At 43.6% G+C, this 13,738-nt stretch overlaps 1 protein-coding gene across 6 annotated transcripts in view; it reads left to right on the top strand.

Moving 5' to 3' along the window:
• The window catches only part of NUP98 (nucleoporin 98 and 96 precursor), a 59,701-nt gene extending 48,701 nt beyond the window's left edge, over window positions 1–11,000 (top strand). For 5 of the 6 annotated variants that reach the window (XM_085852637.1, XM_085852638.1, XM_085852635.1 and 2 more), the window contains 3 exons: window positions 7,002–7,159; window positions 8,889–9,000; window positions 9,103–11,000. In XM_085852637.1, coding sequence (XP_085708763.1) covers window positions 7,002–7,159; window positions 8,889–9,000; window positions 9,103–9,299 — 467 coding nt within the window. In that variant the 3' untranslated portion in view covers window positions 9,300–11,000. The remainder of the gene's footprint in view (window positions 1–7,001; window positions 7,160–8,888; window positions 9,001–9,102) is intronic. The other variant, XM_085852636.1, reaches the window with a different exon arrangement.
• Window positions 11,001–13,738: the final 2,738 nt, after the last annotated feature.

Genomic DNA, 13,738 nt, shown 5'->3' with positions numbered 1-13,738 from the left:
AGTGACATTATTATTATTTTTTTGTTACGCTGTCTGCCTGTCTGGCAGTCAAACAAAATTGAAAATCATTTCAAATGGGAACTTATTGTTTTCAGCGACGTCCTAAAGGACACAAACACCAGACACGAAGAACTAATGTTAAACTAGAAGAAAACTCGGTCGAGCGCACACCTACACTACACAATGCCTGATCCATGAGAACACATCTGGCCCAATACATTTTTGAAATATCATGCTATATATCATTTTGGCCCTATCTCTCAATGGTGAAGAATCACTTTAAAAATTCTTGTCGTCTGATCTGGATTTGGATCTTCACCAAAATCAAAACAATTTGTCCTTGTCGCACACCGAACCTGTCAAAATTTCATTCGGATCTATCCACAACCTTATGAGATCCTGCACACAGAGAGACAGACAGAAAGGGGTGAAAATGTAACCACCTTCACCTTTGGTGACAGAGTTAAAAAGAGCAATCAGAGATTGCAGACCCTCGCCAGGATTTTTTTTTTTGTGTGGCGTTCGTGTACTGGTGTGTTGCGTAATTTAAAAAGACATAATTAGAACTGCCAATTTATAACTGCTGACAGTGATGATCGGGTACCAAAACGTCCCGCTTTGCAACCCCGCTTTGATCGGACCCATGACGTTTTTTATTATTATTCAATTGAATTGAGAATGGGATTAAAATAAATTCAATTCAAATAAAATGGAACACCGAATAGGTACAGTCCTGCATTAGAGTAATCAGAAGGAACCCAAACAAACAAAAAGTAAAGATAAAGTCATCAGGAGGAACCTGGAAAGGATTCACATTGCAGCTGCTATTCCTTGACCCTCAAATCCATCCAGGCACAGCCAAGTGAGCCTTATTCAAAAAAAAAAAAAAATTTGGCTGCCAGACCATGTGTCTGATCAAGTTGAAATTTAAAACATGCATCCTCATCACGAAGAGATCATAATTGTGAAGTTTCACGTCAATTTATTAAGCTGTTTTAGAGAAAACGTCATTTTATACTAGCTGAAGCCCCGTCACAGACTGATTCCGTTCATTCAACCACCCTCACCAGCTCACCCACACTCGAGGGACATGGACTGGACAGGGCGTGCTTGCCCCCGCCTACTCATCCCCCGCCCCTGCCCCATTCCCCCCCCACCTTCAATTTAATTGCCCCGCCTCTTCACTCCCCGACCCCCCCCGTCTCTTGATTCCCCGCCCCACTTGCCCCCAGGCCCCCGTCCCCCTGTCCACCCCCTCACACTCAACCCCGCCTAATTCACCTCATCCCCCGCCCCATTTCCCCCCGTTTCCCGCTTTCAATTTGCTTACCTTGCCCCCACCTCTTCACTCCCTGCCCCCGTCTCTTCATCCCCCACCCCCACCTCTTCATTTCTCGCCCCCATCTCAACGAAAGGTGTTTATTCTGCTTCAGAGTTGAAGGTTGACTATTGCCACTATGTGCGATGCACTCTTACAGGTACGAAGTCTCTTTCAGTCCAGGTCATATTACCGACCACGAGGAGGAGCACAAAATTGGTCCTTCAGTTTTAATATATAGAATACATAGAAGATACAATGTTTCTTGTTGCATTTTTTTGTCTCAAATTCACATTCTGAGGTAGTTCGCATGTGCAGAAGAGGGTTTTACATTGCAGACGCTATTTTCGAGGAGTGGAATTACACCTCTTAGCGGTAACGGTCTGTCGACGGCAGACGTAATGACGTCACCGAATGACCGATGATGTCATGATGTCCTGACGCCTCTCAGCGGTGACGTCGCACATCGCCATGTAAAACGTAAAGTGTTTATTCTGCTTCAGAGTTGAAGGTTGACTATTGCCACTATGTGCGATGCACTCTTACAGGTACGAAGTTTCTTTCAGTCCAGGTCACAGTACCGAGAAAAATGTGACGCAACCGTGAGGAGGAGCACAAAATTGGCCCTTCAGTATTAATATATAGATTTTTCTTCAATCCATTATGGCTGCCAAACCATATGACCCATCAATTATTCCTTAAACTTGTACACCCATGGCTTGGGGAACATTTGTGTGAAGCTTTCCCTTGATTTGTCGAGCCGTTCTGGAGAAGATTTTCGGGGAAATCCAATATGGTTGCCAAACCATGTGACTTGTGATGTATGTGTGAACATTTTGTTCCTCATGGATCGGCAGTCATACGTGTAAAGTTTCGCCTCGATCTGTTCAGCCACTTCAGAAATTTCTTAATGTTTAAAAACAAAACAAAAAAAATTGTTTGTTTTTAAACAATATGGTGTGTCAAATCACATGACCAGTGACATTTTTTTTTCTGTGGACCATTTAATCCCCAGATGACCCTCCAAAAAATTTCATACTTATCTGGTACAGCACTCTACATATGCAATTATGACATCATAACGGAGGCACCTATGGCGTCATAAAAAATTACTCATTCCCCATGCGGAGTACGTGCTTTGTGCCACGTTTCAATTTTTATCCCCGCCGCATGGCGGAAGGGGAATATTGTTGTCACCCAGGTCGTCCGGCTGTCCGTCCGGGCGTCAACATTTATAGCTGTGAGTGCGATAACTCATAAACTGTTCGCTATATCGATTTGAAATTTGGGTCACACATGTACCACCTGAAAAGGAAGAACCCTATTGATTTTGGGTGTGGCTGGATCCAAGATGGCCGACTGGGGCGGCCATCTTGGAAAAAATTTTTTTTTGTAATAAATGGAAAACGGCTTATCTGATTTCAATTATTTTTGGTTACTACGTTCCTCACCCCTGGGGAACTTTTTCGAGATGATGACCAAATGGTATTTTGTTTCCAATTCACATCCCTCATTATCTGGAAAATGTATGACCTTTTTTACTCAATGGTGGGAGATTCCCCATCTCTGATGGTATTTTTATTTTTTTCTTGTTGCATTTTCAGAGAAAGAGGTCAAAAGTTTTTCCAACATGGCTGCCACACCTCGTGACCTATGACTTCCTTATTATGATTAAAATGTATGGTGAAAATTTTGTCTCTCCGATGAGCGGTTGTGGAGGAAAGCGTGAAAGTTCTGTGTGGACAGATAAACGGACCTAAACGTAATACCCTCTCCTTCAGCGAGGGTAATTAGCACATCTGGATTTAGATCATCACCAAAATTGGATTGATTCCTCCTTGTCACACACCCAACATGTCCACAAAATTTCATCCGGATCCGTCCACAACTTTTTGAGATATCGTGCTATATGTTGTTTTTTGGCCGTATCTCTCAAAATGGTGACTAATCACTTAAAGAAAATTCTAGTATCCAGACTCACCCAACCTGGCTACAAAATTTCATCTGAATCCACCCACAACTTTTTGAGATATCGTGCTCACAGACAGACAAACGGGTGAAAACATAACCTCCTTCCACCTTCGGTGGTGGAGATAACTCATGTTAAATATTATGTTGTAAATGATGCTGCATCAATGGTAGGAAACTGCTGATTTATTTTATTCCCCCCCCCCCTCCCCCCAACAACCTTCAAAATCTTTTTATTTCAATTGAATTATATACTTCTGAATGCTGCAGAACACAAAAAAACCACATTTATTATTTAGCAGTACTTGTCCAAAATATTGTTGTGGGGCCGGTTCTCGGTGGCGAGCACGACCGCTTGGGGGAGTAGTAGAGTCGGCTCCACCGAACCCCCAGAATTTAGGTCGTACCTTTCAGATAAATCCGAAAGGTCACGGGTCCCTTATCGGACCGAAGATCGCCAATAGGTCGACCATGTGGGATATGGTTAATTGCCAACTTCAATATACCTAAATACCCATGCAGTCTAACTACCGGGGAACCACACCCTCAGCCGACTCTGTCCGATCCGAGTCGCAGGTCACGGCTCTGATCCGGCGTGACCGAGCGGAGTTACCAGAGCCGCGCCGGACCAAATGAACAATTTGCCGCTTCGCTATTTTCCAACACACACCATGCTAAGCCAATGAAAGAAACGAGCTGGTACATTCAACAAAAGGGAAATTTATTGACAACAATAATTGGGGAGCGAGGGGAGCACGTAAGGGCAGAGTTATCCTACAAAGCAATGCAAATGATGTACAGCAAAAAGCACTTAACAATTCTACTTATCAGATGGGGCCACGGACGCACATATACAAATACCCAGAAGAAATGATGGCCACGGCCTTTATTGATACCCCCAGCTCGGAGGGAAGGTGAGCTGGAGGTAAGGATAACTTGCTGGCTACCTTCCCGGAGCACCAGTCGCCAAAGGACGGACCAGTGCAGCCGAATCCAGAGGAGGCGAGACTAGGTGGTCTCACTTGATGAGACGGTCGACCGCTCACTGTAATGCGCCAGACAAGACACCTCCGATGCACGGGATGCAGTCCGCCGCAGACGCACGCGATGCAGTCAGCGCAGACCAGACAGAAGCGCTTCGAGGCCCACGGGACGCAGTTATTCATTCCTCCTTCTGTCCCTCCGGGCGTGGTTCGCTCGTCCGTGGCCTGCTCCCATTGGGTGGACGGCGTATCGCGGCTCCGCCTTCTTGCCAAAGATCGCCCCGGCTCTGGTCTGCTCGTCGCCCATTGGGTGGAAAATGACGCATACCCTTATTTGGTGCACAGCCTAAGCGAAACGCTTCGTGACCATATTTGGAATGGAATTCCATTCCAAAGGAATTCCGCACACGCCCGCATACCAGCGAGCGCGCGGAGAATCCCGAGAGCAGAGTGTTGTTGTTGTTGCAAAAAACGAAGATTGGCGTTGTTGTTGTTGGGGTCGAACTGTTTTCAGGTTGTCCGCACATCTGTTCATGCTAACTTTCTGTCTGACTTAGCTGATTGACACAATTTTCACCAAAGGCACGACTACTCATGTCGAATGTTTTAATGATTATGTCGTAGGTCAGGTGGTGTGGCAGCCATGTTGGAAAAAAGGAATAACTTTGGATGTCTCTCTCTGAAACTCAGGCCCCCCCCAACAAACTGACGAAAACGTGGTCAGTCGGATGGAAAACCTGTCATTCTTGTTACAAAACAGCTAAAATTGAAGAAAAAGCGACCCAAATTGAAACCAACACAGTAATTGCGGTCGCAAAAGCAAATATAACCGAAACCAACAAGTTTATTCTACACGCAAGAACGGTCATGACGGACACAAGAACGGTCAATCCCACAATAAAACGGTGGGGAATGGAAGCAACATCAGTTATTTCCGTCGCGAAACGGCGGAGAACGAAGCGAAAGCGATTCATTCCGGTTACCAGAACATGGGAAACATGGCGGCTTGAAAAGTTCTTGAAGTTATGGTAAGTTAACTTTAACGTAGTCTGCCTTGAATATATCAAGTCTGTTAATGAAAACCCGTTTGTGGTACGGGATATTATACAAGCAGCGATAAATGCGCCCTCTTGACTTAATGTGTGGCTGATATTTCGTGAAATTCGTGCCCCCGTGCTGCAGCGGTCAGTGACGATTGATCGTTTACATTTGCAAGAGGTAAAATTTGATAGTAATAATAAGTTGCAAATTCCAATAAAATAACAGTTAATATGAAGTAAAAAGATCACATACACGATCCCCGATGTTGAACTGGGCATACACAACTTGCGATCCCACACTCGGGGGCTCGAAATACAGGCAAACCAAACATTATCATCGCAACAAAATTAGGTTTAATAAATTGTTAAAACTACATCAGGTACTACCCACTATATATTATCTATATTAAATTTATGTGTCGAGGCACAAGCACTAAAAATTTACATACCATAACAGGTCGTTCTACTGCATCCGCCATCTTGCTCGCACTACAGTAACTGGAATGAACCGCTTTTGTTTCGGTCTCTGACTATTTGCGACAGAAATAACCGTTCATTATTCCGTTCCCTACCGTTCCATTTCGGGATTTTGTGTGCTTGTTTCCGTTACAACCCTTTTTGTGTGTAGAAAAAAACGTGTTGGTTACCATTATATTTGCTATTACGACCGTAATTACTGTGTTGGTTTCAATTTCGGTCGCTTTTTCTTCAATTTTAGCTGTTTTTGTAACAAGAATGACGGGTTTTCCTTCCGTCTGACCACGTTTGGGTCCGTTTGTTAGGGGGGGCCTGAAACTGCTCCATGGAAATATTTGAAACTTGGCACATAGCAAGTACTCCTCTTGGGAAATTGGTGTGATTTATGGGTGTCATCGGTGCTTCGTTATTACGTTATAATTGCATCCATCAAATGCTTTTTCCGATCAGTATGAAAATTTGAGGGTCATCTTGGGCTAAATTGGATGGGGGCGGGAGAGGGGGGAATTGATGACATAATCAGTGACGTGGTTTGCAGCCATCTCAATGTGTATATTTATTTTAAACATGAAAGCCTTCAAAAATCATATTCTCCGAAACTGCCGAGCAGATTGGGGTGAAACTTAAGGGTTATCATCGCCTTTCCAGAAGGGACAAAAAGTTATTCACCTATGATCTCGTATGTCACATGGTTTGATTGCTATTTTTTGTTTTTGAAGAATAAACCTTTAAAAACCTTTTTCTCTAGAACGGCTTGACATATTGAGGGGAAACTTCACCCACATGTTCCCCAAGCCTTGGGGATACCATGGTGTTTGTGAATAATTAATAGGACACACGGTCTGCAGCCATATTGGGTTCAACAAAAATCTTTTAAAAATTCTTTCTCTTGAGCCGCTTCATCAACGAACGTGAAACATCAGTTTTGATGTCGTCGTCATGGGGAATATATGTTTTAAATTTCAAGCTGATTGGATGCATGGTCTGGCAGCCATAATTGTTTCATGTTTTGAATCTGGGTTCAGGGATTAAATCAAGCTTGGTACAAGTATGTATAATGATGTAATAATGTGGGCGGAGGCATATCTTGTGATGTTGTAGAGTGTCCGAGTTCTTATTTTTGTATTTGTACCAAAATGCACACTGATGGTGGTGGTGATGGTTCTTGAGCTTGCAGTTTGCTGCTGTTTAACCTCCAATTTTTGTTTTTTGTAGACGCTGTAATAAATGGTGAGCTTGGATACCTGAAGACATTCCTTGAGGTGCTGGGCAGGCCACAATGCAGTTCTCTGGTGCAGGACTGGGAGGATGGTGGCGGTGTGTTCCTCGAGTACATTCGTGTGACAGAAGCTCTGCAGCGACTTCAGGCAGGTGTAAGTCTTTGCCACCCAGACATTTTATTGGATTTACTTCACTTTGCTGATTCTGACACTTCACACCTCCTTTCTAGCAACCTTTTCTGGGTTTTATTTTTTAATTAAAAAAAAAAAAACATGACCGACCCTGCTCACGAAACACTCTTCCTAAGGTATCCAAGGCAATCTCCCCTCATGGCTCGCAGACTTCCTCTCCTGTCACAGCCAACTTGTAGCCCTTAATGGAGTTCTCTCACCCCCTCTTCCTGTATAGGCTAGAGTTCCTCAAGGCAGCATTCTGGGACCTGTTCTTTTTCTTGCTTTAATCGATGATCTCTCCGACTGGAAAATCCTCTTTATCTCTTTGCTGGTAACTCCGTCCTCTGCCGCACCATCGGTAAGCAGCAACTTCTTCGCTCTCTGCAGATCTGGATAAAATCACAAACTGGTCTAACACATGGAACATGTCTTTCAATCCTGACAAATCTCACGCTCTCACTATCTCTCTCCGAAAGGACCATTGAGAACCCCCCCCCCCCATCTACTTTCTCAATAATCCTCTTGAAGTCCTTTCATTCAAGCTTCTGGGTCTCACGATCTGTCATGATCTTTCCTGGGAAAGCCACACTTCCAACCTGGCCTCCAAAGCCAGTCACCGACTGGGAATCCTCTGTCATGCAAAGTCCTTCCTCGGCCCACCTGAGCTCCTGACCGCATACAAAGCTTTCATCCACAGCTTGATGGAGTACTGCTCTCCCCTCGGCTGGTGCTCCCGCCTCTCACCTTTTTCGGCTTCACGCTGTGGAAAACAAAGCATTTAAGATCATTGGTGTCTTCTGCGGTGAGGTTGAGTCTTTGGGCCTCACTCTCTCATTCTCTCACCACAGGCAGGTCGGTCGTCTTTGTCTTCGACCATCTCCTGTCCGGTCTCGACCATCCCCTCCCCCACACTGCACTATCGGCGATATGTTCCCCCCCTCCCCCTCCCCCATATTTCCACAGGGCACTCAAGGTCTGCCAGAAATCCCCTTCTGGTAAAACTACCAATATCAATAATCACTGCTCACCTTCACACTTTCATTCCTCTTGTATTTTTTCCAACCATTGGAATAAACTCTCACACTCTTCAATCCCACTCTTCCCTCCAGGTCTTCAAAACATCTCTTCACCACCACCTCTTATCTTTCCCCATCCAAAACCATGATCTTTTATACCCTCATTAATCCACCCCAAACCACCTCCTTCAAATTCCCTGCTTTCCTTCCCAAAAGTTCCGTCGTATGAGGTCCTGAAAGTCCGTGGTGTCCATCTTGTTTACCCCGTGAACCCCGCCCCATCTCTCTCCCTTCCACAGATCTAATGTCTCTGTTCCTCATTGTTTTGTCCTTCCTTCTCCTGCTCCCCCCCCCCTTATTGTATGTTCTGTTAGCTCTCATACGAGCCTCGACAATGTATACAAAAATTTTTTTACTTGGTTTCCCTGTTTGCTTTAAAATCTAAAAAAAACAACCTTTAACCCCAAAAAATGGACCAGATTACCCTGAACTGACTGTAAACCTCACCAATCTTGTCCATTCATTCCTCGTATTCCTTGGTAATCTAACAGTCTGCATTTTCCACAAACCTTCCTTTCCTTTGAGCAAATCACCATCTCAGGTCGGGGGGATTATTTCGTATTTTTTGAAGGTTTAAGCTACCGCTGGTTAAACTTGGACCATGATGAAACGGTGGTTGCATTCTGTTGTAGGTGGATGACGAGGCCCGGGAGTTGGAGGCGTGGTTCACTTCACTTATATCGCTGGGTTTGCGTCTCGAGAGGTTGCCGTGCCGCAATTGCAGAGATATGCTCTGCCAAGCAGGTACCCATTGTGTCGTGGCATGCCGATCTCATTTGCGTGTGGGTTTGCTGATGCTCGTCCCTCATTTTAACATTGACCTTCCCCTCTTCGTGCCCATCCCAGAGATGGCGAATCGTGTGACCAATATGCTACATGTTGCCCTGAGTCTTCGATCACGGGATGCCGACAGTGGTACTGCTTTCACCGATCTGTTGAACTCTCTCCAGCACCTTTCCAAACTCCCGCTCACGGACGACTCTGCATTGGAAAACTTGCGCACTTCACTCTGCGCATACAACTTGGCCCTCACGGCCCATTAACCTACATTCACCCACAGACACTCAGTTTGAAAGATGGCCATTGGTGCCATAGCTTCAAGATCTCAAGGTTACGGTTTCTATGGAAATCCCTGCCAGCACGCCGTTTGACTGTGTCGGTGTTTGTGTACCGTTTTGCTTCGGAAGCGATGACCTCTTCACTGATATTTTTGTACTGCACATAGGGAGATGTTCTTTTGCGGGCAAAGAGGGATGAGGTCTGGGTGAGGGAGAGAACCAATGATTTTTTTGATTTTTTGTGGGGTGGGGTGTGGATAGGGGAGAGGGATGGATGGAGGTTGGGGTGAGGGAGAGGAGTAGGGTTTTTTGTTGGTGGTGGGGGGGGTTCTAACTGATGTGCATTTTGTGATGTGGGGATGGATGGAGGTTCAGGTGAGGAAGAGGAGCAGTTTTTTTTGGGGGGGGGTTCTGACATGCAGTTTGTGGGGTGTGGAGAAGGGAGGGAGGGGAGGGGTTGGTGGTTTTAACTGGCATTGCATCTGTTACTTGACAGGTTTGTAAAACGCGAACAAGTATGTTTATATCTGAAAGGAATACATCTGCGATCAGCAGTGGTGACTTTTTAAAATTTCTCTCCATTCTGTACAGTTCATTTGTTCAAAGTGATGACCTTTTTTCTTTTTTTTTTTCCCCCCACCTCCATCAGAGTTTATTCGGTCATGACAAAACACACTATCCTTCGCAAAAAAAATGAATGTGTACACTTTGTGTTGGAGCTCTTCTGTCCCCCCCACCCCCACTTTTTTTTTTAAGTCGTCATCTCATTGGGTTCTTCGTTGGTATAAATTGGTTTGACAGGGCAGGCCGAGCAACGGTATTGTCCCGCATTAAATGTACTGCCTCACTGGGTGAATTCCTATACAACAAGAAGTTAAATATACATATATTTTTCTCCAAATTGCGTGAATAAAATGCTTTTGAAGTCGCTCTAAGGTTTTTTTTTAAAGAAAAATTTAGCTCGTTATACAAAGAAGAAAAAAAAATTAACAAATCTGGATGCCTGTGATGGATGCTGAAATTTGATACCGTCTGTATGATTTAGTGAGTATCTTTTGGTGTTGCATGGTTGTTTGAGAGGTGTTATTTACTGGAACTTTGATGGTGAGTTCATGCCCGGGTGAACCATTTATATTTTTTTAACTACAAACCAAGCACTATTTGGTTTTGTTTTCTTGCTGTCCCACGTCGTCGGACGGTTCAAGGCCATCTTGAGAAGCTTTGCCGGTGATTTAGAAAAAAAAAAACGAATCGAAGTTCTGAATGACGACCAAATCCCGTTTGATTTCTCTTTCTGACCTTGTTTTAAATTACAGCGCACTTTACTGCCAGCAGGGCGTGAATCAGGTTTCTGAACTGCGTACAGGTTTCAGATCTCTCAGTTTCACGGAGTCGAGACACGGACTCGACGCTGCTTATTATTATTCTTTCTTTAATTTTTGTATATCGCCCTTCTTTGGCTGCAACAGAAACCTTTTGTTTTGAGGGGTTTTTTATTATATGTAGATCTCATTCTTGAGTTACGCTGGTGGGATTCGGTCATTTACGAATGGGGTGTGTGATGCTCGTTTATGGCTGTGCGTGTGTGTATCGAATGGAATATTTAAATGTTTGTGCAAGTACTTGAGCAATTCTGTGTTTTGATGCATTTTCTGCTTTCAATAAACTTGTCTCAATGCATCCTCACTTCTTTTGGTATCTGAGATCGAGGCTTGTGGAAGAGTGAGGTCACTGAAGGTAAAAAAGCAACTAACTGAGATTGGGGCAACAGTTTGATGCAACAAGCATAGAAATGAATGAACAGAAGAAGAGAAAACCTTCGGAAACCCTTGCAAGTAACTGGGGATGTTGTACACAGTCAAGACTCATGGAAGACTAGATGCCCAGTTTAATGTCCATTCAAGGGACAAGCACACACATTGATGAATCGCCCTGCCTGGTAAACACTCGGCTGACAATTTATAGCTGGCCCAAGATTCAAACCCAGGTTGGACAGCTCAGACGAGTGTGTGCCTCTCTGCTATCCTGTCTTCTTTTTTTGGGGGGGAGTGGAAAAAATGATGGAATTGGGTGGTGTGGTGATATGAGATGGTAGTGCAGTTCAGAAGTGTGAAAGAGGGTTAAAAAATATATATTGTGGGTTCAGTTTGTAGAAAAGTGGGATTGAACAGCCTTGAATACTTTTTCTTTGTTGGTGATTTTAGTGGAAACGGTTTCCAAACTCATATGTAGAATGTTTCAGAGTGGATGGGTTTGATATGTTGCTCTGCTTGAGAATAATTTGCGATACTTTTTTTTTTTTTTGTAATGGTCCAATATAATGTAATAATTGTGCACTTTTTGTTAAAGGCATGAAGCTCGACGCAATTTCAGTATTCGACCAATTGATAAAATCTCAAAAAATATATATTTTCTCTTTTTTTTTTTTTTTTTTTTTTGACCCACTTGACCTTTCATTAAAATGGCAGTCATATTCAAGCTGGCCACCAACCAATGTGCTGAAATATCAGATGCCATAATAATGGGATAAACTGAAGATTGAAAGTGCAAAATTTTGTTTTCCTCTCGTGTTTACTGTTTATCAACATTTTGTCGACAACTTGTATTTCAAAATGGTCAATATTTTGAATATGGCATCAGCGTAAATACCACAATTGCCCTTACAAATCGCATGTTTTGTCTTTTGTTTTTGTTTTTTTCTCAGGGATAGTTTGAGAATGAGTCTTAACTACTGTAGTTAGATTTGTTTGTAGATAGTGGTGATGGCTTGATGAGATTTGCTGATATTGGCTAAGGGCAGCCAGGCATCACATTTAACATGTCATATGGGCCGACTGGCAAATGCGCAATTTGTCTGCAGGTAATGTCAAACTCTTGTGTCCAGCAAATTCCAGACGAAGACATCTTGGATCTGGGTACAACAGTTTGGCCATGAACATTCAATAGTTTTGCGAATTAAAATGTCTGCCAATTAACATAGATGTTGCCACCCTTCTGTGGGTGAGGGATTTGCTGAAACATTTGAGATAATAATATTCAGTTGCTCTTTTCACAACTGTTTCTTGCCAGGTAAGGCTTTATCTTGATAAACAGGACTTTCAAAATGATGCAATCCACTCCAGAATGCTCGGCGCACATTCACAGAAACCGTTAGCAAGGAGGTCTCGCGGGGTGGCCAAATGTATTTTATGTGTGCCAAAAGGATTGTAACAAAATGGCTCACAAAGCTTCTCAAAGAAGCTGAAAATACTTGAAACATAACTGAGAAAGGCCTTTCCACAACGAAATAGTTGGAGAACTTTGACCAACTTGCCCAAAAAGTTGATATCTTGCAACCCACATGGCAAAAACTCCTGATTATGTGGACCTGTGGATGGGGTGTTCTGCACGACCTTCTCCATCATCCTCGTCAGTGAATGGACTTGGCCTTGTGGGATTACCTCGTGTGAACATGACAGGCTTTGTGATTTATTCAGCATTTCAACAGAAAAAAATAAAAAATGTTAATCCCTCCACTCCTCACCTAACCCCCCCCCCCCATTGTGGATTAGATGAGGTATTTACAAAAAATTGTGCAAAGCATTATCTGCTGGTGGGGTATGCATACACACAATGGAAGCAATAACGAACGTGCTTCCTCATTGTCACCTGCGTTTATTTTCATTTATTTATTTTCATTTACGGATGTTTTCCGGTGGTTGTGGTTTTTTTGGATTGTTGTTGCCCCCCCCCTCCCTCCCCACCTGGTGCATCGGCCCCGATGTCCGTCGGCATGCGAAATTTCACCTATCTGTCACCCGGAAGGTACCGAGCGTTAATATCAGTGAGTCAGTGGTGAGAATGAGCTTTATAATTATTATAGAACAAATAATTGGTTGGTGCACCATGTCTTCATAGAAATATAACTCCTACTCCTCATGTGCTCTGACATATCTAAGTTATTACAAACATCATGCGGTCATCATGGTCACGTAGATGTTCAGTTTAACAAATATGTTTAACAAACATATTTGTTCAATCCCACTCAATTTCAGTTTAACAAACAAAAACAGCCTTGTATTTGGCTAACTTATCGATTCATTGAAAATACTTACTGATTTTCCCACTCGTCACTTGGCTCGACTCGAGGCTCAGTGACGTTGTCATCATGAAATTCCCCTCATGACGTAAATGTGAATCTCCACGAGGCACAACTTCATGGCAATCAATTACACACACACGCACACACACACGCACACACTTCTGAACAATTTTTTGTAGACCCTGGCAGAGAACGAGAGACCATATCCACAATCACTTGGTAGGAAGGCGACCTCTTGTTCCCTCCTGTGAGTGAACACCTTTTTACCATTTGTAAACCACTCATCGCACTCGTTCCACATGCACACCTTGAAGGGCACACTCAAGCCCACATGCAGCACCTG

This window comes from Eptatretus burgeri, chromosome 13 (assembly GCF_056783735.1).
Source record: "Eptatretus burgeri isolate ZD-2024b chromosome 13, Ebu_testis_v1, whole genome shotgun sequence".
NCBI lineage: Eukaryota > Metazoa > Chordata > Myxini > Myxiniformes > Myxinidae > Eptatretus > Eptatretus burgeri.
This window is presented reverse-complemented; position numbering and strand designations above follow the sequence as displayed.